General features: G+C 35.9%; 1 protein-coding gene across 1 annotated transcript in view; it reads right to left on the bottom strand.

The window, feature by feature from the left end:
- The window catches only part of LOC122801301 (vomeronasal type-2 receptor 1-like), a 225,186-nt gene that overhangs the window by 56,788 nt on the left and 142,624 nt on the right, over window positions 1-25,774 (bottom strand). Inside the window, exon 5 of the mRNA XM_044070846.1 lies at window positions 6,780-7,604. Within this exon, the coding sequence (XP_043926781.1) occupies window positions 6,780-7,604 (825 nt within the window). The remainder of the gene's footprint in view (window positions 1-6,779; window positions 7,605-25,774) is intronic.

The following is a 25,774-nucleotide window of genomic DNA, read 5'->3' as shown; positions in this document are numbered from 1 at the left end:
CAAATTCCCTTTTTAGACAGGGAAGGACAGGTACACTGAAATCCAGAGGATGGGAATGCTGGAGCCAAACTGACTACTGAAGCTTCCACATAAGCAGTTTGGCAAGAGGAAGCACTGGAATACAAGAGGTCATGAACCCCAGGGTTCAAAGAAGCTCTCTGGTTGGAATGGCAGTCAAAGGAAGAAGAGACTGAAAGAAGGCTGTCAATGACAAAATTTTTGGAGGTGGAAGAGAGGACAATATTGGCACTGTCTAAACCTTGCACCCCAGACACACACAATCCTGAGAGGGAGTTAAGATGGACTTTTGGAAATTGATAGTGAACCCCAGACTTTGAAGAAGAGAGATACTGAACTCCAGATCTTTTAACAGGCAACTGGGAGAAGGTGCCTAAAGCAGCAGGTCATCTAGATATGGAAAACAATGAATGTCTTATAGCCTTCAGAAAACAATCACAGGAGCTAGGCATTTTGTGAATACCTTTAGGGCAGTAAAAAGGCCAAAGGGCAAAGCAGAAAACCAAAAATAAGAGGAAGACACAGAAAGGTAAAAACTTCCTGAAAAGAGGGTGAATACAGTATGTATCCTTCAGACCCAAGGACACCAGAAAAGCCTGAGGTAGTAAAGGAGGAAATAGGGTTTGACAAGTAAGTATCCAGAAAGAAGGGACCTTGAAAAAGGTGTTTAGCCTGGAGAGATCCAGAATAGGTCTCCAAGTGCCTTCCTTTCGAGGAACCAGGAACATCCTGGAATATAAACTCTTTCCCACTTGGGAAGGGAGGACAGGCTGGATGGTTACTTGGTCCACCAGGGCCCTAGAACTGCCAGGAAATAAGGTAGCTGTTCTAGAGGAAGCTGAGGAATCCCTGAAAAAAAGGAGAGACTTCCATACCATGAAGTAACCCTGATGGATGATCGAAAGAACCCAAGAGTCTGAAGTGATGAGAAGCCAATTTGGAAGCCAAAGGGAAAGCCAAAGGGACTAAGGAACCTGATCCAAGGGAAGGGAATAAATTATCAAAGAGAAGCAGGTTTATCTGATAAAGGAGGCTTCTGGGCCACAGTTACCTGTGAGGTCTTAGCAAGGGAGGCTTGCCTACTCAACTTCCTGCCCTTGGACACCTGACAAGGCTGCCTACAGATGAAAGCAGATCTAGAAGGGTAATTATTCTGGAATGTAGGGAAAGGAGAAACTAAAATATGTTAAAGCTCCTGCAAAGCTTTGCCTTTCTCTTGAAGAGACTTAATCAAGTCAGCAGTCATAGTTCCAAAAAGATGTGTATTATCCAAAGGAGCATCCAACAACTTGATCTTAATGTCCTCAGGCAAAGACTGGAGATGAAGCAAATAATAACGCCTCATGACAGACCCAGAAGCAGCAGCACTGGAAGAGGTGTCAACAGCATCATCATAGCTACACTTGATAGAATGGCAAGTCACTTGAGAAGTAGAACCTATAATATATAAGGCAGAAGATTTCCCTTCATAATCAGGGAGGTCAGAAATAACCTGACAATCCTGAGCAATCAAGGCCAGTGCATATCTGGTTATGTGGCTCTAGTAATTAATAGGCCTAAAGGCAAACATAGAAGCAGTGTAAACCTTACCAGTCCTCTCCATTGCCCTACTATCCTTATCACTAGGCAAAAGTTTGGAAGAGGGTAAGAGCTTGGAGGGTTTGTCAGAAGAGACTGACATCACTGCATGATCAGCAGAAAGACACAAATAAAAATTGATAATCATCAGGGACTTTATAAAACCCATCAAGTGTCTTAGGAGCAGGAGGGTGAGAATCAGGAGACATGAAAGCAGTAATGAAAGTACCTAACAAGAGAACCAGTACAGCAGGAACTGCAGATGGTTTAGGAGAATCCACCTGAAGGAACTTATAATATCTCCTCTGAATATCAGATACCTGGGAAGAATCTCACTTGAAATATTCCATCATCCTAGAAATTGTGCCCCCAATGGACAATTCCTCAAAAGAAAACTCAGAGCTAATAGACTCCTCCTCAGAGCCATAAGGCAAAGGCATCTGCAAAGAACAGGGCAAGGATCATTCATCAGTCTCTGAATCCTTATCAAAGGAATCAGGTTCCCTAGGCCATTTAGAAAGGGTAGAGGTCCATGGAGGAGCAGGCACTAAAACCCATTAAGGAATCGTCAAGGTCAACAAGGCAGAAAACAAGCCATAAGTAAACTCCTGCCATTGCCTTTTAGGATCCTTAGGACAGACCGAAACATGCTTCATCTTTTGTCTTTTCTTGGAAGGGACATCAGTCCTAAAAAATACCAGAGGTTTTGACCCTTGGTGAAATTCAGTAAGAGTACCCAGAACCTCCTCCTTGATCAGTATCTGTGGAATCCCTCTAGGACCCTCAAAGATAATCAACCACAGTTCCCCCTTGTACCCAGAGCAGACACCTGCAATGCCTCAGAGGATGTTGTGAAAAGATGGATCCATGCTGACCTCTGCTAGGGTCATGGCACAGGAATCCAATGTAAATGTTGGATAGCCTACAGAGTTATCACCCACTTCTAGAGGGCCATCTGGTGGAGGCTGAACAGCAGAAGAATCTGGCCAAGACTTCTTGGCCTTCATCTTACTAAGCATTAGTACCCTGAGGTTAAAAAATTCTGCCATACTACCCTGGGCTAACTGTATAAGTCATTGCTTTTCAACACAAATGGCCAGGGAAGACAAATGGCTTCTGAGTGTCTTAGGCACGAATGCCTTACAGATACTGTGAGAGGTATGATCGTGGGAAGCATCCAAGCAAAAACAGACACTGCTTGTGATAATCCTTATGGGGAATTTGCCTCCCACACTAACATTTCCCTTCCTGGATGACATGAACTCTAGGTACGCAATGAAATATACAAGACCAAAGGAAAGAAAAAATGGCTCCAATGGGGCACTTATCTGATGACTAGATATTCAGTACAGCAACAAGGCATTCAGACCAATGAGCAATAATGGCATTTGGACTGGCAGCAAAGAAGTTGTGGGTAACTGCATCCATATGGCATCTTTGTACTGTATGTCCTGTGCAGGAAGCATATTTGTGATGTACAGTATACAAGATCATTAGGCTTTGTTATACTGGCCAAACATCGGGCTTTCCTAGGTGGAGTTCCCTATAGCAAATATTACTGCAACAGTGATATAGAAGGACACCAACAGATGTCCTGCTTCTCACTGTTGCAATATTCTGTCAATCCCTCCTGCCCCATTTTAAATTCTGTTGCCCTACTTCTGGCTGCGATGTCTTTCTTCTGCCCTTTTCTCCTTTTTCTTGTCTTCCTGGATGTATGTATAATTGCCCTCTCTGGGGTTGTTCTGGTTCTTCAGAGGCACTTCAGTTATGAAGATTAGGAATCCATAAGTCACATATGCACCTTACACCTTGTATGTAGGACATACATCTGATGTACAGTGCCTGGAAGGTGTAAAGACTTTTGTATGCAGGATGAACATTAGCCTGTCCTCAGCAGGATATCCCAAGAATAAAGAATATTTCAACAGTGAGAAATAGGACGTCTACTGTTATGGTAAGATCTTACACAACTGTACTTTACAAAATTGTCTCATAATTAATGTAGACAAGATATGGTAAGAATAAAATATAGTTATACAGAAGACTAAGGTGATGAAGCTTTAAGACTAGAAATATTTTCACAGATCTATGGATCACCACCGACAAGAAAGAAACATTCATGGATGATTAGAGTTTTGAACTACTACCAAGATTCATGCTTTAGTCCTGAGTTTGACTTCTTCAGTTTTTATTTGCATACTGTGTAACTCTGAGCTAATCAATTAACTATGTGGTGCTCTCACCTGTAAAAGCAGGCATTTGTACCTAGGGGGTTACTCAGTTAAAAAATAAATCATAGTACATAATAAATATTGATTCAGTCTATAAACTAGCTACAAGAAATTCATTGTGCATTGAAATTAATATGATGCAGAGAACTCATTACTCAGGTAACACTGTTTAAAGCCTTAGTGTCTCAAGACACAGTTACAGTTGTGGTATTTATGTTCCATATAAAAATGACAATAAAAAAATCACATTAAGTGGAGTTGCTCCAGTGGCATATAAGGATGAAACCCTGACTACGGCCCAGTTGACCCAGGTTCAGTTAGTGGCTCAGGAGATTGATGGAGCATTAGGGAGGGATGGGTGTGACCATCCTGGGCAAAAGGGTATTCATTTATATGCTCCTTTAGGAAAGGGGTGGTGCCCTCAGACATGATCAACTAACATGAGAGGTGGGGCAGGCAGTGGGGCGGGCATATAATGAAGCCCCCAAGATGGAAGCAGAGACAACTGAGCCCTCAGTTTACCCTTATGAACCACAACCAGAATAAGTCTGGTGGGATAGATGAATGAGCAGTTAGACTCGGTGTGGAAGTGGGACATAAAGTTCGAGACAGTGGGTGATATCCCAACCAAAAAAAGAACACCCTGACCACATTCAAAATGTTTTTCCAAGAAAGGAAGAGGTGGAATGCTATAGTCACCTTCTTGAAGCCTATAACAGTTGTTAATTAAGATACAGAAGAACAAACTTACCTTGGTTTCAAAATTTCTAGATTTCTAGATATCTAGATCTCTTCCAGCTATCTACCCTAAATCTCTGAGAAGAACAACCAAAGTAAAAACAACCAAGATTAAGAGAAATCAAAGGCTATAATATTTTCACTTAGTGCTATGTGATGCTGAAATTGATTAATATCTGATGTTAGGGAAAAATCTTTTGTTTTCTTTTTAAAAATAAAATTAGATAGTCATACAGAGGTAAATACCTACAGACACGGTAAGACAGCAGGTGTGAGGAATGTTGTTGAGCATTTTCACTGCCAGTAATCATGTTAGATTATGATTTTAATGGTTAGAGGAAAACTGATATCCTTTCTAGTAATACTGATTCTCATGGTTTCATTCATACTGCAGACCTTTGCTAAGGTCTAAGGAAGTATGTAGAAGAGACCCTTGGGTAAAGACTACCTACAATGCCTATTAGGCATTACTGTGGACAACAAACTTACCTTTGAACAACACATACTTAGTACAATAAAAAAAACAGATGTTAAACTTGGCAAACTCTACAGATACATGCTTTACGTGGACAAGCCCACCAAAAAGATACTTGCTAATACCCTCCTGCTCCCATCCCTCTTATATGGGGCCCCCATTTTTACCATCCTCCACCAGTGTCATAAAAATAAACTCCAATCATGCTACCACAAAATTAGCTGAATTTGCAGCTGGCATACCTTACCAATCACATCACTATCAAGCCCTTAAGGAATTAAACTGGCTTGAATTCCATCACTACCCAGACTCCACCCAACTAAATCTAGCTCAGAAAATAATTTACAAACCAGATAGCGGCTCTGCCCTACAACACATTCTACAACCATATTTTCCCATCCTGTAATCTGTGATCCACTAATAAACAACTTTTAACCAGTATCAAACCAAACAAAAGAGCCGGTCAGAACCTTAACTCCTATGCCACTACTAGGATATGGAATGCCCTTACCTCAGATATCACCCTCCTAGACTCATGAAAAACATTCAAACTATCTATGAAGAAATACTTCCTTAGCAATCAGATCTGTACCTGTGCCCAAAACTACAGGCCACTATAAATTACCATATGTGCTTCTTTTTTCTTCCTGTCACCCTATTTTCTTTTCCCTGTCTTCTTACCTACCTTATCACTAAGTAATATGCTTCCTCTCTTTCTCTCTTCATTCTTCAGCCATTATGCTAATATAACTTCTTTTTCCACACCACTTTTCCTTTTTATATTTTGCCTTCTCTTACCTTTTAAATAATACCTAAATGTCTTACTATCCCCTTAATTTTGTTTTCCTATTTACTGCTGCAGTTCTACCTCCTTCCTCCTTCTCTCAAACCTTTGCAATTCAACTGCTCCGATCTACACCATCAATTCAAAACTTCTTTTGAGCATACATTTATTAAATCATATGATAATTTTGACACCTTATGCCTAGTATATGTATTATATGTATATAGCAACCCCATCAATTGTTGACATATGTACATGTATATAATTACGCTGTTAATTTTATCAATTACTTTTGTTAAAATTGTTTAATGCCTGAGCTATGTATATCCTTTAGTAATACAGCTTTTCTCCTTGGGCCTCCACTGAAAATGGGTTCCTGACCCACTGGACTTTCCCAGTTAACAAATGTCAATAAATAAATGTATGCTGACTAGTTCTGTCAGTATAATGTGGAGACAACATACCTGGAAGTATCATCTTCAGATGGTCATTTCAAAGTGGCCATCAGTTTGAATACTAACATTGCATTCTGTAGTACTCTGACAAGCTTGGAAATGTATGAAACATGAGACACATTTGTGAACTGCAAAGTCCTCAACCATTTTCAAGCATATCACACAGAGATATATAATAGTGCATCTTGTCAAAAAGTTAATTAGTAAACTGGGCTCTTGGGTAGGTTCTGGCAGTTTAGTGCAGATGACTGAGGCTGCAAACTGCTCCCTAGCATTCTTCTGTAGTCTTTGGATTGCTTCCATCAGTCTCCATTTGAAAATGTGTAACTCCCAGAAGTCACTTAACCAGACACTGCTCAGGGGATTACTCGTGTCAAAAGACATTTTAACCTCATGGGCTTACCTGGTTAACAAATGAATAAAATAAATTAGACCTGTTATTCAGTCCAATATTATTCCCGTGTTGCTTTAAATAACACATCATCAGCATTTCCTACCTGATAAGGGTGCAAGTTAAGCATGTCAGCACAGGACCTGTTCTTAAATGGGCCATTCCTGATGTCACATAACTGCAGGTTATGAAGAGCATGTGCTATGGCATATGCTGCTTTGTAGACGTTATAAGAAACTCTCAGCTGGCTCACATCAGGAAATGCATTTTTTATGTGCATAAAATCCTCTGATCCAGTGCAAATCTGACTACTGGCAGATACTGAGAAATTACCCAGTAGAAATTTGCAGCCAAAACTTAGTTCCCAGAATTCTTTCACAAAGGCATTGCCAGGGAACTGAGAAGGCCGAGTGTCATAAAGAAACGCCTGCAGTCCTGGAAGAAGTGCTTTACTAATTGCAAAGCCTAGTGTACCGGCAGTAACATAATACAGATCCCTAGTAGATGTTATTGTAGATGTAGACCAAGCTTCACTTGCAATAAACTGCCGATCTGTAATGTTCTGCTTCTGAAGTTCTTGCAGAATGGTATAAATATCTTGTTCACCTGCAAAAGCAACTATGACTTTAGCTGAAACAAATTGCTTTAGTGTATCCACAATTTGAAGAGTTTTCTTTTCTGAATATATTTTGGGAATTTTCTCAAAAAATGAAATGCAGAATTCGTTTGCATTGATTTCTTCTGTGAATTTCTGGATGCCGTTGATACCATAATCATCATCACTGGCTAGAATTCCTACCCAGGTCCACTGAAAATGCTTCACAAGGTGAGCCATCGCTCTTGCCTGAAATTGATCACTGGGTATTGTACGAAGAAAAGCAGGAAACTGACTCTTGCTACTGAGGCAGGAACATGTAGAAAAGTAACTAACCTACAACAAAACAATGTAATGGCAGAATTAACCAAAGCCAAATGTCTGCTTCATTGGTAGCATTGATCATATGAATAGAAATGGCAGACTTTATGACCCAGAACAGAATCATTCACTAAACTGCACAGATCAGAAACAAGAATGTTATGCGCTACAGAGCAGACATAAATCCATAGATCAGTTCCAGTAAGATTATTGCCCGTGTACATTTAAGAGACACTCATCAAAGGACACCAAAATAAAGTTAAGCATGGATATTGGTGGGGGATTCAAAATGAGAAGATCATGTGTGAGCACAGTTAGCTGCAAACAGCTCACAAAGAATTCTGATAGATTGCTTCCATTTTACTGGTTTATTAAAAATAACAATCTTGCATATAAATTCAGACATTACAGAGTGCATGGAGTTTATTAAAGCTCACAAGTCATGATGTAGTATTTATTCAAGCCATCTACAAGCCTCAGAATGATTTAAGCCTATACCTCATGCACTCTTCCCCCTACTGATTACACATATCCTCCAACCACCAGTAGCTTGACTTTTTCAAACTGATATGTAGTTAAACATGTAAATAACAAAAATAAAGTCCATGGCAATTCTTTTGGCTCTTTCAGAGGTCTTGAAATTATTTTGTCCCTTGCAAATTATACTATGAAATATTCTGGTATGATGTAATGCTGCTTTAAGGGCACTTGCATATATTTCTAAAGATTCTTTGCATTACAAAATATGTGAAAATGTGTTAGTTGTTAAACCATATTAGACCACCATAATGTAGTGGCTACAGTTGTAATATGTAGTACCTGTAAAATACCTACATCTGAAGCACATCATATAAGTGCAGGGGTGTCATTTTTGACACACCCCTTCTATAAAGCTCAAGATCAAAGACACATTAAACAGCAGCTGCCTATCATATTGTGCTTGCAATAGTATCTGTGTTTATGTTTGGAAAACACTTGCATTATTACTAAGTGAATGTTAATAAACTAAATTAAAGCATAATTTTGTATATGGTATTTAGTGAAGTACTAGTAAATGTTAAGCTAACATCAAACTAAGTATCTGCAATACTTTTAGTGTTATTGTCAGTGAGAGGAGAGGCAGTCCTCTTTTACCCAACATGCACAAATTAAGCATTTGTTTTTCTCCCAGATTTTGTGAGCATGGAATAGGAATATTAAAGAAGAAGGACTGCTTGAAGCCTTGTATACTGCAAAAAATATTTATGTTTACTCTCACTACATTGTTGCAAGTCTTAGAGTGAGGTAACAATATTGCAAATAGTGGATCTGGCTACTCAATGTTGTTACTTTATTATTTCTGGTTTTGCACTTCTAGGCTTTGAAACTCAGCAGTGCAACCTAACATTATATGACTAGGTCAACAAATGAGAAACTTTTACTTCTTTCCTTTCTAAAACATGCCTGAGATTCAGAAACAGTTTCCATGCTGCAGTAAACAATTGTGCACAATAAGCAGCCATGCATAGGTTGTGGGTGATTCAAGGACAGACTAAGCTTGAATGAGGCAAGTCAAGAAATTCATCAACCTGCTCAGTATGCAAGTGGTGGTATAATGAAATGCCAATGAGCAACAGTATTAAAATGAAAGTCTCTTAGATGCAAAAGAGAGTAAACACTTTGCTTGAGTGATTCAGAAATTATTATATACTGTGACTAGTGGTGATACATCAAGAGTACATGACCTGCAGTAAAATCCTGGAATCACAAGAAACAAATGGTGGGAGGACACATAGAATAGCTGCACCTTGGTGTTATGCACTGTTACCACACCCCCCTCCATGGCATCATGTCTTCAATTCACACATATCATATTTTGCCATCCACAACACTGAACTTGTGGACAATTATCATTTGGACAGAGCCATCATGTAGGAGCTGGCTGAGATATGTTGCCCTAGTTCACAGGTCCCTGTGATGGCTACAGTGACCTATCACTGGCCAATGGGGGACATAGTGGTTGTATTTCATGCATCTGCCTCAAACATACTGCACCAGTTTATTGATGCAATGGTATAGCATTTGGGGAAGCAGATGAAGTTTTCATTTACTACAGAGGAGAAAGCCAATGTCATATGTTTTTTGTTTTGCTTGTTTTTTTATGATGTAGCCCATTTCTCCTAAGATACAGAGGACGATTGACTGTACCCATTTTGCAATAATGGCCCCACGTAGGGAACAAGGAAGAAGATATATTAGCTACAGGGATTTCCAATCCATAAAATGCCAAATAGTCTGTAATACACAGGGTAATACAATATGTATAAAGGCCACCAGGTAGTACCCATGACTCCCATAACTCACACATATGACAAGCATGCAACTTTTATATGTGATTTGTGTGGGGTGATTTCAAACAGGGGCATCTAGTTGGCCACATTGGATATACACTTAAGCCATAGCCATATGGGCAAAAACAGGGTGCTTTCTCCATTGTATTGTAGTGTGTGCACGTGTGTGTGTGTAGCTGGGCCTTTTTGGCATGTGAGAATCTTTGTATGATGAGACCCAGCCTGAGCAGATGTTGCAGCACTATAGGGAGATCCTACAGACAGGTCCAGGGTACCAGCAGGAAATAAGTGTGCATAATGAGAATGCCTCATCCATGGAGGGGACCTTCTATTTTGAGGTCACAGGCACTATCCAGTCCATGTCTAGAGGAAAAAGTGCACTATCCAAACCAGGCCTAGAGAAAGAAGTATTTCATGAATATGAGCAATAGCCTGTAGTGTGAAACAATGTGGTATGAGCACCCTGCCCTCATGGACATGCACAAAATATGCTATTACAATGCACACCTGACAGCAGACTGGAAGTGGTGGCACTATGTGTGGCTGACTGTGGCCTCCCACTTCCATGTTGCCCCTCACCACTGGAGACACAGGTAGACTGAGCATGGGAAGTGCATCTCTGGGGGCATGGCCAAGATGCCAGTCTGATAGCAGCAGAAATCCTTAGCTCTACTTAGATTTTAATATCCTGACAGGAAATATACTTTAATTTTTAGAAAAATCTAACTAAAAGTATACTAAAAGTTAGATTAACATAAACTCTTTATTATTTTCTAAAAATGAATAGTCAAGATAATTTTTTAATCATTCCTGTCAAGAAGTTTTCTACTGGAGATCTCAAGATGAACAGCTCGAAGAACCCGCACCAGGAGAGTGCAGTGAAGAAAGAACTACATCTTATAATAACAAACATCCAAGAACTGTCACTAAAAACATGAGCAACGTGAAGAACCCACACCAGGAGAGTGCAGTGAAGAAAGAACTACATCTTATAATAACAAACATCCAAGAACTGTCACTAAAAACATGAGCAACGTGAAGAACCCACACCAGGAGAGTGCAGTGAAGAAAGAACTACATCTTATAATAACAAACATCCAAGAACTGTCACTAAAACATGAGCAACGTGAAGAACCCACACCAGGAGAGTGCAGTGAAGAAAGAACTACATCTTATAATAACAAACATCCAAGAACTGTCACTAAAAACATGAGCAACGTGAAGAACCCAGACCAGGAGAGTGCAGTGAAGAAAGAACTACATCTTATAATAACAAACATCCAAGAACTGTCACTAAAAACATGAGCAGCGTGAGTGAAGAAAGAACTACATGTTATAACAAACATCCAAGAACTGTCACTAAAAACATGAGCAACGTGAAGAACCCACACCAGGAGAGTGCAGTGAAGAAAGAACTACATCTTATAATAACAAACATCCAAGAACTGTCACTAAAAACATGAGCAACGTGAAGAACCCACACCAGGAGAGTGCAGTGAAGAAAGAACTACATCTTATAATAACAAACATCCAAGAACTGTCACTAAAGCATGAGCAACGTGAAGAACCCACACCAGGAGAGTGCAGTGAAGAAAGAACTACATGTTATAACAAACATCCAAGAACTGTCACTAAAAACATGAGCAACGTGAAGAACCCACACCAGGAGAGTGCAGTGAAGAAAGAACTACATCTTATAATAACAAACATCCAAGAACTGTCACTAAAAACATGAGCAACGTGAAGAACCCACACCAGGAGAGTGCAGTGAAGAAAGAACTACATCTAATAACAAACATCCAAGAACTGTCACTAAAAACATGAGCAACGTGAAGAACCCAGACCAGGAGAGTGCAGTGAAGAAAGAACTACATCTTATAATAACAAACATCCAAGAACTGTCACTAAAACATGAGCAACGTGAAGAACCCACACCAGGAGAGTGCAGTGAAGAAAGAACTACATCTTATAATAACAAACATCCAAGAACTGTCACTAAAAACATGAGCAACGTGAAGAACCCACACCAGGAGAGTGCAGTGAAGAAAGAACTACATCTTATAATAACAAACATCCAAGAACTGTCACTAAAAATGGACAAATTTGAAAACAAAATGGATATTATCAAACAAGAATGCAGTAAACAACTGGAACTTATAAATGGAATAGTAAAAAAACAATCTGAACAGATTCTTGCCTTAAAGGAAACAATAACTGACCTAGATACTAGAGTGACAGAAAATGAACATCATAATGAATTTCTTCTGAAACAAAACACCAGGCTGATTGAGAAACTGGAAGACCTTGAAAGTAGATCAAGGAGGAATAACATAAGAATATATGGAATTCCTGAGAAAGAAGAGTGTGCTATTATGATTCAATTCCTCAAGAAGTGGTTTTCATCAGCACTAAACATGCCTGAATCCCTCTCTTTTGGAAATTAGAGGGTTCAGTGCTCTCTGGCAAATCCAGCTTCATCTCTGAGTTCATCTAATCCCAAGTCTATAATAGTTAGATTTCCTTGCAAGGCGAGGACTTAGTGCTGAAATCAGCTTGGACTAATTTTCCTATCAAAATGGGTGAAAAAGTTATTTGTTTTGACAATGGCTACACCTCTACAGTCATATCCAGATGAAAGAGGTGTGTTCCTCTAATTAAGTCCCTGAAAATAAGTCAATATTAAAGCTCAAATTATTTTTCCTGCAAGAATAAAAAACACCTTGCCAGGAGGAGTGAAGATCTTTGATTCCCTACAAGAAGCAGTAGAATTTATCCAAAAGAAAAAAAATACTGTCAGACATAGAATAAATGGAATGGTCATCCCAGAGTTTGAAGAGACAGGCAACAAAAAATGGATGGTCTGTGAAGGAAGGAGCAAACAAAACTAAGAAACTAAAGGACTAATGACTAAATTCCTTCTAATTTTAAATGCTTTGTTTTATGAAATATATATTTGATTCTGGAAAGTGTCTATGCTGTAAGGTAACATGAATCATTTTTATTATTAATTTTCTCTTTTCCTTTCTATATCTATCTCTTCTAATTACATATAGTACTAAGTATTTAAATAACATTCTCTCTCTTTTCTTCCTATTCTTTTTTGTTCCCAATGTTCCTTTTCTCTCTTTTCCCCATTATAATCACTTTACATACTTTTCCCTTTTAAATAACTACAAATGATGTGTGTCTTCTAATTCTTCAGTAATAGTATAATTTAACTTAATACCAAAGTGCATTTTTTCTAGTGGGTCAGTGGTGAGGTAACAAGGTGTTTCTGATTAGTGTTTCTAACTAGATGTTTTCAACTCTGTTTAGATACATTTTAAACATTAATACAGTACATTAATGGTGCTGTATAGATAGCTAAATGTAAGTTGTATATATATATATATATATATATATATATATATATATATATATATATATATATATATACGTGTGTGTGTGTGTATGTATATTTACACTAGGATCCTTTTTTTTCTCTCTCTCTCTCTGGCCTGGTTAACTGGTGGGTAAATTATTGAAATGTTATGATTTATGATTTGAGGCAGCTGTTGTTACTTCTAATTAGCTGTTTTTATATGAAATGGTAAATTTGTTCATGATGTTGATGTTTTGTGAGGAAACGGGTGGTTTGTGTGACTGTTCTCATTGTGGAGATCCATGACATGAACTGACAAGGCAGCTTGAGTGTTTTTTTTTTTTTTTTTGCTTTCTGTAAACCTTAAAAGCTTCAAGATCTGAATTTCCCATCAAAAATGCTTTTTTCTTCACTAGAGACAACTTCTGTTGTGCATGAGCCTATTTAGATACTTTTTAACAGGTTTATGAAGCTGCAGCTTGAGGAAACAACAGTGATGACATCATTTGACCTTTTGAACTTGTAAAATGGCTGTACTTAGAATTCTTTTCTCTTGAAATTCTGTTATCCTTCACTAGATACTTTAAATCGTAAATAATTAGTTCTGATAAAAGTGCTTAACTCTTTTGAAAATGCCTATGTCCTCTTATAGATGCATACATTCTACAGATTCAATGACACTATTAGTAACTAAATGACATCAAGTGAATTAGGAGCTGCATGAGAAAACTCATTATGCATATTAACATCAGACATGTTATATAACTAAACCTTTAGTAGCTATAGGGGTTGTGAGGCCCTTTCTCTCTCTCTCTCTCTCTCTGTCCCCTTCCTGATGAAAGATGATAACATAGATATTGCTAATACATATGAGTAATATATGTATAATTGCAGAATAAAAAGTTATGTTGTAATAAGTGTTTTTTATATATATATTCAACAGATCCTTACATGAAAAATGTTAGATAGATGACTGACAAAATGGTTAAATTATCTAATGTTTCTTGAAAAGTCTTGGAAATAATGACAATCTTCTTAACCTTCAGCTTCTAATGTTTATACATACTTTGATCTGATGTGTATTTCTGGCATATCTATGTATTAGAGGTGCTATTATCATATGTGACATATTCACATAACTTCCGATATATTGAACACTCTCATTCTAATGTATATTTCATGTATTCAGATTTCTTTAGTTGCTTTCATAATTCTTTTCTTTTTTGTTTTTATACTATATTCTAAGCAGAGATGGATAATTTGTATTGTTTGGTATTGGAGAGATGGTGGGTGGATGGTTTAGTTAAGTTTTTAAGTAAACCAGAAACTTTATGCTTCATGTATGTGTTTGTAAATAGTTTGGGGTTTTTGAAAGTAGTGTTTAATGCACGTTATGCATCCATAAGTACGTTTTCAGTAGATTTCAAGCCGACATTGCTAGAAAGGTCTTTCAGTTAGTAATAACATACACATTATAGTCAATGGTGTATAAATGTTTATCATTAAATATTAATGGTTTGAACAACAATGTCAAAAGAGCTGGTTTGCTTAAATATATCAAAATGCATAAAGCCCAGATCATCTTTTTACAGGAAACCAATCTATTAAAAAAAGATCTACAAAAATACTCCTTCAATGGCTATACCATTCTGGGAGATTCATGTTTTAAGACTAAGAGAAGGAGCACTCTTATTCTATGGAAAAATACTTATACTATGCCAAGAATTATAGATACAATTTTAAATAAAGATGGGATGCTAAGCATGGTTATTTTGGAAATCAGTAGGAAGTATTATACTTTAATTAATACATAATGGATACCAGGACTGAGTGCTAAATATGTTGACAAATGTCTGGACCTGATTACTTTAAATGCAAAAGGGGAAATTATAGCAACAGGTGATTTTAACTGCCTATTATCAAGCAATGATACTTCTAAAAAAATGGTAAAATAAAACTAACATCTCAAGCCAAGAAGTTAAATGACTTTACAAACCAGATGAACCTTAAAGATATACATGGTCTAAGAGAACATTATTCCTTATTCTATACTCACTACTCATATCGGTTTGGTACACAAACAAACACTGATAAGGTCTTTGTATCAAATAATATATACTCTAAAATAAGCGATGTATCTATAATGACTTGTCCACTTTTGGACCATAATGCTATAAACTTTATATTAACCAAAAATATAGATGATTTAAGATTTCTAAAGAGAATTCCTGCTTACATAACTAAGTTAAATGACTTTAGGGAATGGATAATGAAAGAAATAGACATGTTTATGGAAACAATTGATAATGCTGAAGTGACTGATACTATACTATGGGACACCTTTGAAGTTTATATATATGGTAGAATAAATTTTGATACTTTAAAACATGAGAGAGTGGGACAAAGAACTTTTAGACTTACAAAAAAATAGACAAGATAAAAATGGACGTACAACCAAATAATAAAGTAGCACATAAAATTACTAATTTAAATCAAAAATACTTATAAGTTCTGAATCATAAGGTAGCCATGAACCTGGAAAATTTTAAATTACAATCTTATGCTGTAAATCCCAAATATCTACATAAAATAGTGGTAAGATCCAAAAAATAAGCAATCAAAATATTATTAATGACATTAAATATAAAAGTGATGGTTCAGTTAAGAGAACATCTAACTTAATGTGCATATTAGAAGTGTTCAAAAACTACTATAAAGATATAAATAATAACACACCACTTTTGGAGATGGATAATGTAATAAATACTTTTATTCAAGAAAATATAACTACTAAGGTGTCAATGCAACAAAATAACATATTAAATAAACAAATAACACTAACAGAAGTGAAAGAGCAAATAAAACATTTAAAAGATAATAAAGCTCCAGGACTGGATGGAATAATTCCTGAACTATATAAGATTGTTCTTGAATATATAATAAAGAATATGATGAGTGCCTTTACAATGGTTAAGCAAAACGTATAACAACTCCATCATGGAAATACTCAATTATCTCCCCCATATTAAAACAAAGTAACGACCCCAAATCTTGTGATTTATATAGGCCAATTTCATTACTAAGCACGGATTATAAAGTTTTCTTGACAATATTAGCTAATAGGATAAAGAAAATATTACCTAATCTAATACATAATGATCAGACAGGATTCATTCTTCATAGAAAAGTGTAAGATAACATTATTAAATTACTATCATTAATAGACATAGCATGCAAATACAAAAAACAACTATTATCAGCCTAGACATAGAAAAGGCTTTTAATTCTATTAGTTGGTCTTATCTACAAAGAATGATGACTTCTTTTTGAATTCTCCTCAGATTTTGTCAACTTATTAATGTAAATTTATAGTGGAGCACAAGCTTATGTGAAAATTGGATCATGTCTATCCTCACCACTAGACATCCTCAGGGGAACTTGACAAGGTTGTCCTTTGTCACCATTATTGCTTGCCCTTTCAATGGAACCTTTCGCTAAATATATCAGAAATAAGCAAAATATAAAAGGCTTTCAAATTAATAAGAACTATTGTCCTAAGATACAGTTATTTGCTGACAATATGTTGTTAACATTTGGTGATATCGATGGTTCTTTGCATGATGTCATAAATACGTTAAGCAAGTTTGAAAGAATTTCAGGGCTTAAATTTAATCATAATAAATCCAAAACATTACTAATTAATATAAAGATGAACAAAAACCTAAGAGAATAGCCTGTTTAATTGGGAGAATGATGTATTAAAATATTTGGGTGTCAGTATAAAGAGTACATGGAAAGAGTCTGTTAAACTAAACTACAATAATTTAATAACCACCATTAATGAACTAATCAAAAGATGGAATAAAATGTTCTTCACAATGTAGGATAGGCTCTATTTAATTAAAATGATAATTTTACCTAAAATGTTGTTTTATATATAGTCATTGATACTACCCCCTCCCAAAAACTTATTTAAAAAATTAGATTCCATGCTATTTCCAGGATTGCACTATATTTGTATGGTTCACTTAAAACCTAGGATTGCATATAAATGGGACATTAGAGCTTGAAACAGTAATGGGATAGCATTCACTAGCTTAGATCTTTATTCCAAATCAGTTATAATTAATGTAATATTACATTGGATCATACCTACCTATATATCTGGCTGGAAACAATACATGAGCTTCATATAACTGATGTTAGAACTATAGAAAATCAATTTAAGGAACAATATGGAATAAGTAGAGTTCATTGGCTTTTACGTGAATTTTGTTTATTTAATAAGAAGTTTGATCATTTTTCTTATGGCATTAATCAAATATTTAATAACTTAAAAAAATATAATTGATTGTAATTACAACATTAAACAATTTCTGTTTCTTATATTCCCTATAGCATACTCCCCTGATTGCTTAGATTCTTTCAACATCAATGCGATGCAAAAATTAAAGGAAAATAACTTGATATTCTGGCATCAGTTTATTGAAAATAAGAGTATTAAACCATTAAACTCTCTTTTATGTAGTTTTGATAATAGACAAGACAGTTGGTTGTTTATACACTCATTACGGCAGTTTATAGAAAACAAAATGAGATTATCAATCAACCTAGAGACTGAATCTATAGCTAGTTTGATTTAGCTTTTTATTAGGTGTCGTAAAAAGACAGATAATCAAAAATTAAGCAGCTCACCTATCTATAAGATACTAAGAGAAGACACTATAAAGTTTGACTCAGATTTTTGGAATTACTATGTAAAAATTAATGGAGAACAAATATCTGATGAATCCAAAAAATTGTTATTGAATTCTGTGTATGGTACCTCTTCATTATATTGAAGATTGAATACATGGAAATTTATGAATAGGAGTTTCTATACTCCACATAAAATAAATTTTATCCTTGAAAATAGTGAAAGTAAATATTGGAAATGTGATGAATTACTAGAGGTCAACTGGGTTCACATGTGCATTGAATTTAGAAATGTTGCTCAATGTTGTTTAAGACTTCAGATATTTTGTAAATGCTTTATGGTCTGATAATTGTCATATTTCTAACTCACTAATCCTATTCAATGTTCCTGTACCTAATGTAATACCTAAATCTCAGATTCAATTACTCTGGTCAATTCTTGCAATTGCCAGAAAAGTTATTACTTTGAACTGGAAAAGTAAACAAAATTTGATGTTTAAAGATTTTATTAATTTAGCAAAAGTTGTTTGCAAAAAAGAACTGCAGACCATTTGTTATAGAACTCATAACATTACTCATAAAAAATAGCATGACAAAAATTTGAAAACCTTTTAAACAAATACTGATAACTTCTCATGGATAAAATGATTGTTTATCATGGATGAATGTAAGTAATGTAAATAGTTTTGTTATTGTTTGATTGTATTTGTTATATGTACATTTGCGTATGTTTATAATGAAAACAAAATAAAAATGTTTTTGAAAAAAAAAGAAAGTGCATCTGCCATAATACCTGCATGGGCAAGGATGCCTGGTTCATGCAGCTTCACTAGGCAACATGTCCATGATGTCACACATGTAAGACTTGTACTCTCAGAAGTCATCATGCATACACAGTAGTACAGCTACCATTCCACCAAGGTTTGTAGTGTTGTTATCTGTCCCTGTATGATGGTCCTACACATTTCCTTGGTCATGGACATTGACACAACTGGCTAAGGTGGAAGATGATACTCATGGCATATGCAGCTAATAGCACAATGTTCACTCCTGTCCCAGTGGAGCTTGTGACAATGATGGGAGATTGCACTGCAAGAGAAGACATCCCCTCCCAAACAGACTTGTCTGTGACATCCTGTCCTTCTATGTCCTCCTATGTGTCTGGGGTGATTCTACAGGCACAGGTGCAATGTCCAGCTCTGGACTTCTCATTACCTGTCTCCAACACTGATACCATGACCCCTGTCCATGCCCCAAGTTTTCTGCCATCAGAGCCTGATTTGTCTCCATCATTAGAAAGGGGTATAGTCACAGGGAAGGAGCCTGATAAAAGTCATCAGCGAAGACACCAGACAAAAGTATCCAAAATAAGTAAGACCTGTCACAATTATGTAAATCCCAGTGAATGCATGAATGCTACTGCCTATAGTGTAGGACTGTATGGTACATAACGTACCTTGTACCTGTGGACTCCACACACAAAAAAAAATGTGATACTGCATTTAATCTGTGCCATATCATGTTTATGTACTATGCAGATATTTTCTCTAACAAAGATGTACCTACATGCAACATCTCTGGTGGTAATTCTTGGTGGACACTCAAGCTCAGCTCCTATATCGAGAACTCTACCCTGACATCTAGGCAACTTATGCACTGAAGACAATAACTCCTCCTTCTCTGATAGAGGAGGTTCAGTCAACAAGCCACCTCCAGTTTCCCTCAGCTGTTATACCAAGTGGAACGAGCCACCTCCAGTTGCCCTCAGCTCTTATACCAAGTGGCAGCAGGAGCTTTTACAGAACCAATTATATCAGTGGCCTGCATCTGATTTACTCCTAATTTCTGCTCTGCCCACTGTCAGTACTGATATAATTTACAAAATCCCACCAGGCATGATCCCAAAAATGTCTGCCAGGTTTTTCATGGCCAATCATCCACCAATGGTGGAGATAGAAAGCCTTCAGCAAAATCTCATTCTCTTGGTGGAAGAACTTTGTTTCCTGCTTCTGAGGACCCTGATATGGAAGGAAAAGAAAAAAAGCATGTGAAGGTAATCTTTTTTAGAAGCTTCCATATACCTATAATGATAATGTCTCTCAGTGGGCAGTAGCATACATATGCACATACACATACTGCATAACCAAAGAGTTTGTACCCGTCTTGTATTGTGCCCCCCTCTCAAAAAGGGGGACAGTGAAAAGATGTCATTTGAAACCTTCACTTGGCATCCACAGGCACTGGTCTCCTACTATATTTTGCTATTGAATGCCACCAACATTATAGCTGGCAATTGCTGACCTTCTGTAGGCCATAGTTTGACAGCAAACAGGTTTATCCATGGATGGCTAATCCAAATATACCTAAAGACAGGTGCTGTATGTTTATATACAGACAAGACCCTGTTAAGGGCACAGCGACATAGATGACACAGCAGATACCTTCATGACTGTGATGAAAATGGTGCATTTCTGCTACAGTGTGTGTCATGCAAATACACGTATAAATATATATATATATATATATATATATATATATATATATATATATATGTTAGATCTACTTGAGTGTTGATGCAGACTGCATTCTGATTGCTGTTTTGACAGCACAGTCTGGAATTATTTAAAATAGTATAAAATTTTAATTAAATATCAATTTGTCTCTGTTTAGAAACATTTTATCTATTTAAGCATTTTGATAGTATATACTTATTATGAACAGGCCGAATTGCATAATGCCAGTCAGTTTTCTGTTTAGCAGACTGCTAGTTCTTTGTTTTATATGAGTAGTAAATAATTCTAAGTATATATATATATATATATATTTATATGTGCAATAAATATTTATTTAAATTTAGGTTTTTAGAGTGATTATATACATGTATATAAGCTTTACTGAATGTTATTAGTTATTTATCATGTTTTTTATATATTGACATTCAAGTCTTATATAATATTATGAAAGGTAAAAACATTAGTTACACTCATTTATACTTAGGTTTTAAAGTGTTTAAAGTAATACATTTCTATGCTGTATTAAACGTTGAGTTAGACACACATGGATTTAGGTTTATATTAATTGTTAGCTCTCATGTTTGCCTCTGCTTTGCCAAAGCTCTGCATACGAAATGTGTTAAACATTGCAAAGTACGTTTTAAACAATGAAGTTTTAGTTTAGGGTTCGTCTGTGTGTTTTAAGCAGGAGAGCAGTATTGAGCCTATTTATGTTTTGTGCTTTGTTTTGCTTTGGTTTTAGGAACATAAAAAAGCATGTTTTAAAAGATCCTTCTGCTCTTAAATGTGCATTAGGTTAATTGTATAATAGCACAATGAATTGCAAATTTATTGATTTATTGAATAATGAGATTTCTTTCTTACTATATAAGTTTGAACTTTATTATGAAGTATATGGTCTGAGGAAGCGTATCAGGAGATACGCAAAAGCGCTTACCACAGTTACGAATAAAATCTTTATTTTTTACTTTTGGTCGTGGAGAGTCTAAAGTTTGTATTTTAACTATATAATTAACAATTTAACTGGAGACTCTTTAGCTGCAGTTGTTCATTTTTTCCTTATTTCTTTGTTGTCTACGCTCTGCTTACTGGGATCACTACAGCACACGACATGGCCAATTCAGATGTGGAGTTAGATTATAACCCAGAACCGAGGAATCTTTCTAATGAACAACAGTGGACTGCCATTACTACCTGTAAGTTTAATCCTTTATTGGCTCTGGATCTCAATGTACCTGTTCCTTATTCTACAGAAGTACCTATTGACAATTTAGAAACTTTTTATACCAAAGTCAAGATATTAGAGAATGACCTGTATAAACTTCAACGAATGATGTGGCAACGCAAACACATGGAGGCGTGTTTGCATTACAAATTGATTCCGCGAGGTATGCGCATTCTGTGCATGCCTTCCTATGGTGATAGTCACCCCACACTTCTTAAAAAATGGCAAGAAATAAATCTAGAAGCTAGCTACAAATATATACAGTTACTGATTGATTATTTTAGTCCGCTAGAGAATGAACTGTTGCAACAAGTCAGTTCTCTTAATAAAGAATTAAGAGATAACTTCACTGAAGATTTTTGTTTAAAAAAGCTTGACATTGTTTACAGCCAAGTTAATGCTTATGCCACAAGACTCCAACAAACTAAATTAAAGAAACTTCAGCGTGATTTTAAAGATTTCTCCACTGGAGGGGTCTTTGTGTGGCCTAGGAGATCTGACCCTTATCAGCAAAGAGAAAATCAGTTTCAAAACCAAGCGCCGCTTGACTACACTTTGACAGCGTCAGCACCTATTGGTCCAACAGCTACAGCTTCCTTGCCAGTCACTCATGATGACGCCTCGATTGAAGCATTTACCACGCCTCCAGAGTTACCAGCGACCGTAATCACTACCACACTCACTTCAACTCCATTACCCAATCAGGAAGCCAATCGAGTTGTTCATCAACAACAGAAGAATTTAGGAGCCATACGCAAACATCATTCACAAGAGAACACACCTTTTTTACCGTTCCCCATAAGGAAACCTCCCTTTACACGAGAAAGACTGGGCAGCTGGGAGACAAGAAAAAGGAAACATTCAGGGGAGAACGGCACGTACCAAAGAAGGAGGCAGAAACCATAGAACCTCTCTTCTTTAATATGTCTAGGTACGTCCTTACTGCTCATGATAAAGATCTATTAAACAAAGGATTGTCTTTCGTTCCCTCACAGGGAAGCGTACTTTCAGATGTTCTCATAGACTTGCGTATGTTTGGGCATTCTGTAGCCCTGAAACTGTTTTTTTCAAAAGCGTCTGAGCAAGTGAAAGAAAATAAAACAGACTCATACATTCACAAAAAGAAAAGCTCTTTTACACCGCCCTTGCCAGGGCATGTAGATTCCTTTGTGAAAATATGTGAACAAGATTTTTATAACTATTTTCATAGTAAGAAAAAGAAATGTTCTTTTTTTAATATGTCTAGTGAAGTTAAATCTTCCCTTCACAAATTCTCAAATGATTCAACCATAACGCTGAGACCAGTGGATAAGGGGGGGGGGTATAGCATTGTTTGATACTATGAAATATCAGACTCTGATGGTAGAAATGTTGAATGATGATAGCACCAATTTAGTAATTGATCAAGAAAATTTGAATGTAATAATTAGATCCATCAAGGATGATTTATATGATTTACTTATGTGCTATCAGATATCAAAAAGTTTGTATGAATTTTTCTTGAATGAATCCCCAGTAGTCCCAAGCATAAAAGGTTTACCCAAAATGCACAAAGGGGTTTCACCACCACCTATGCGACCAATTGTATCCAGTGAAAAATGGGTCACTGAGAATATATCAGTATATTTAGAAAATACATTGAGACCATTAGTTAGTGCTATTCCAAGTATTCTCAAAGACACATACCAACTTTTAGATCATTTGAATTCATTAGACATTAAGTTTATAAGAGATCAACACTTGTTAGTTACTATGGATGTACAAAGCCTTTTCACTTCCATCCCAAATGAGGAAGGGATACAAGCAATAAGGGAAGTGCTACAATTTGTCCCAACAATAGATAAAAATCAAGCAATTTTGATTTGCCACCTCCTTGATATAGTACTCAGCAACAATGTGTTTGCATTCAAGGGGTGTCTATACCTACAAAAATCAGGAGTAGCCATGGGCACCCCTTGTGCAAACACATATGCAAACCTAGTGATGTATCATTGGGAAAAGGAACATGTTTTTTTGCATCCACTCTTTAGTAAGGTCTTAGTCTATAAACGTTTTGTAGACGACATCTTAATTGTATGGGATGGCTCAATTGAAGAATTCTTTTCATTTAAAGAATACTTAGAGACCACAACCAATTTTCTTAAGTTCACAGCTGAAGTATCTTTTGACTCAGTGAACTTTCTGGATGTCAGTTTAGACATTAGAGAAGGTAAACTGACATCCACATTATATAAGAAAAAGTGTTGGAAAAATACAATTTTAAGATATGATAGTATGCACCCACGTCATGTCTTTAGGGGTATTGTAAAGAGCCAGTTCATTAGGCTGAGTAAAATTTGTACAGACACACAAGATTTATTAAGGGAGGCAGATAATATGGAAAAGATGTTTCTAGACAGAGGATATGAATATGATCTAGTAACATCTGTTAGGAACCAAGTTTTGGGTGAAGAAAGAACATCTAAAATAGAGGTCAAGCATAAAAGCCCTTCCTTTTACCACCATAAAAAGGAAGTTAACAATATGAAGGAAAGGGTTGCGTTCATAACAACATACACAAATGATAGTCCAAATATTAGGAAAATAGTGACTAGTAACTGGAAAGTACTGTTAACAGATGAACACACATTGAGGTTAGTAGGTAAAAATCCACAGATAGTGTATAGAAACAACAAAAACTTGAAAAGATTACTATGTGATAGAATGGGTTTTAGTAAGAAAGAGGTTCTAGGGCAAGGGAACTCTTTTGGCACATACCCTTGTAAACATTGTAATTATTGCAAATACATTACTAAGGAACAGGATTTTGTACACCCAGAAATGCCATATGTATTTAAACCAAGATTTAGAGCCACTTGTGATTCTTCAGGTTTAATATACTTAGCCACCTGTGAACAGTGTTCAGCATTCTATATTGGCCTGACCAAGAGGAAATTAAAAAATAGAATCTATAATCACCAGTATGATATTAAGAACAAAAATGAATTAAATGCCCTAGCAAAACATGTTCAACTCTATCCGACACACTCTTTTGTATTTAGAGTTTTGCAGATAGTGGAACCTAATGCTAGAGGAGGTGATTATATGAATTTGTTGGAATTAAAGGAGTTGAAATGGATTTTCAGACTAAAGGGACATTATTCTCCTGGTCTAAACATTTATGTCTCGATAAGGTCTTTTCTGAACACACGTAGATAAGCAGTCCACGTTAACTACACATTCCTATTATTGTTTAGTTGTATTTGTCTGATTTAGTCTGAAATTATTTAAAACAGCACAGTCTGGAATTATTTAAAATAGTATAAAATTTTAATTAAATATCAACTTGTCTCTATTTAGAAACATTTTATTTATTTAAGCATTTTGATAGTATATACTTATTATGAACAGGCCGAATTGCATAATGCCAGTCAGTTTTCTGTTTAGCAGACTGCTAGTTCCTTGTTTTATATGAGTAGCAAATAATTCTAAGTATATATATATATATATATATTTTTACATGTGCAGTAAATATTTATTTAAATCTAGGTTTTTAGAGTGATTATATACAAGTATATAAGCTTTACTGAATGTTATTAGTTATTTATCATGTTTTTTATATATTGACATTCAAGTCTTACATAAACACAATACTATGAAAGGTAAAAATATTAGTAAGCTTTACTGAATGTTATTAGTTGTTTATCATGTTTTTTATATATTGACATTCAAGTTTTATATAATATTATGAAAGGTAAAAACATTAGTTACACTTATTTATACTTAGGTTTTAAAGTGTTTAAAGTAATACATTTCTATGCTGTATTAAATGTTGAGTTAGATACACATGGATTTAGGTTTATATTAATTGTTAGCCCTTATGTCTGCCTCTGCTTTGCCAAAGCTCTGCATATGAAATGTGTTAAACATTGCAAAGTACGTTTTAAACAATGAAGTTTTAGTTTAGGGCTCATCAGTGAGTTTTAAGTAGGAGAAAAGGATTGAGCCTATTTATGTTTTGTGTTTTGCTTTGTTCTGCTTTAGTTATAGGAACGTAAAAAAAGCATGTCTTAAAAGATCTT

This window comes from Protopterus annectens, chromosome 4.part1, assembly GCF_019279795.1.
Source record: "Protopterus annectens isolate FY-2018-M chromosome 4.part1, PAN1.0, whole genome shotgun sequence".
NCBI lineage: Eukaryota > Metazoa > Chordata > Ceratodontiformes > Protopteridae > Protopterus > Protopterus annectens.
This window is presented reverse-complemented; position numbering and strand designations above follow the sequence as displayed.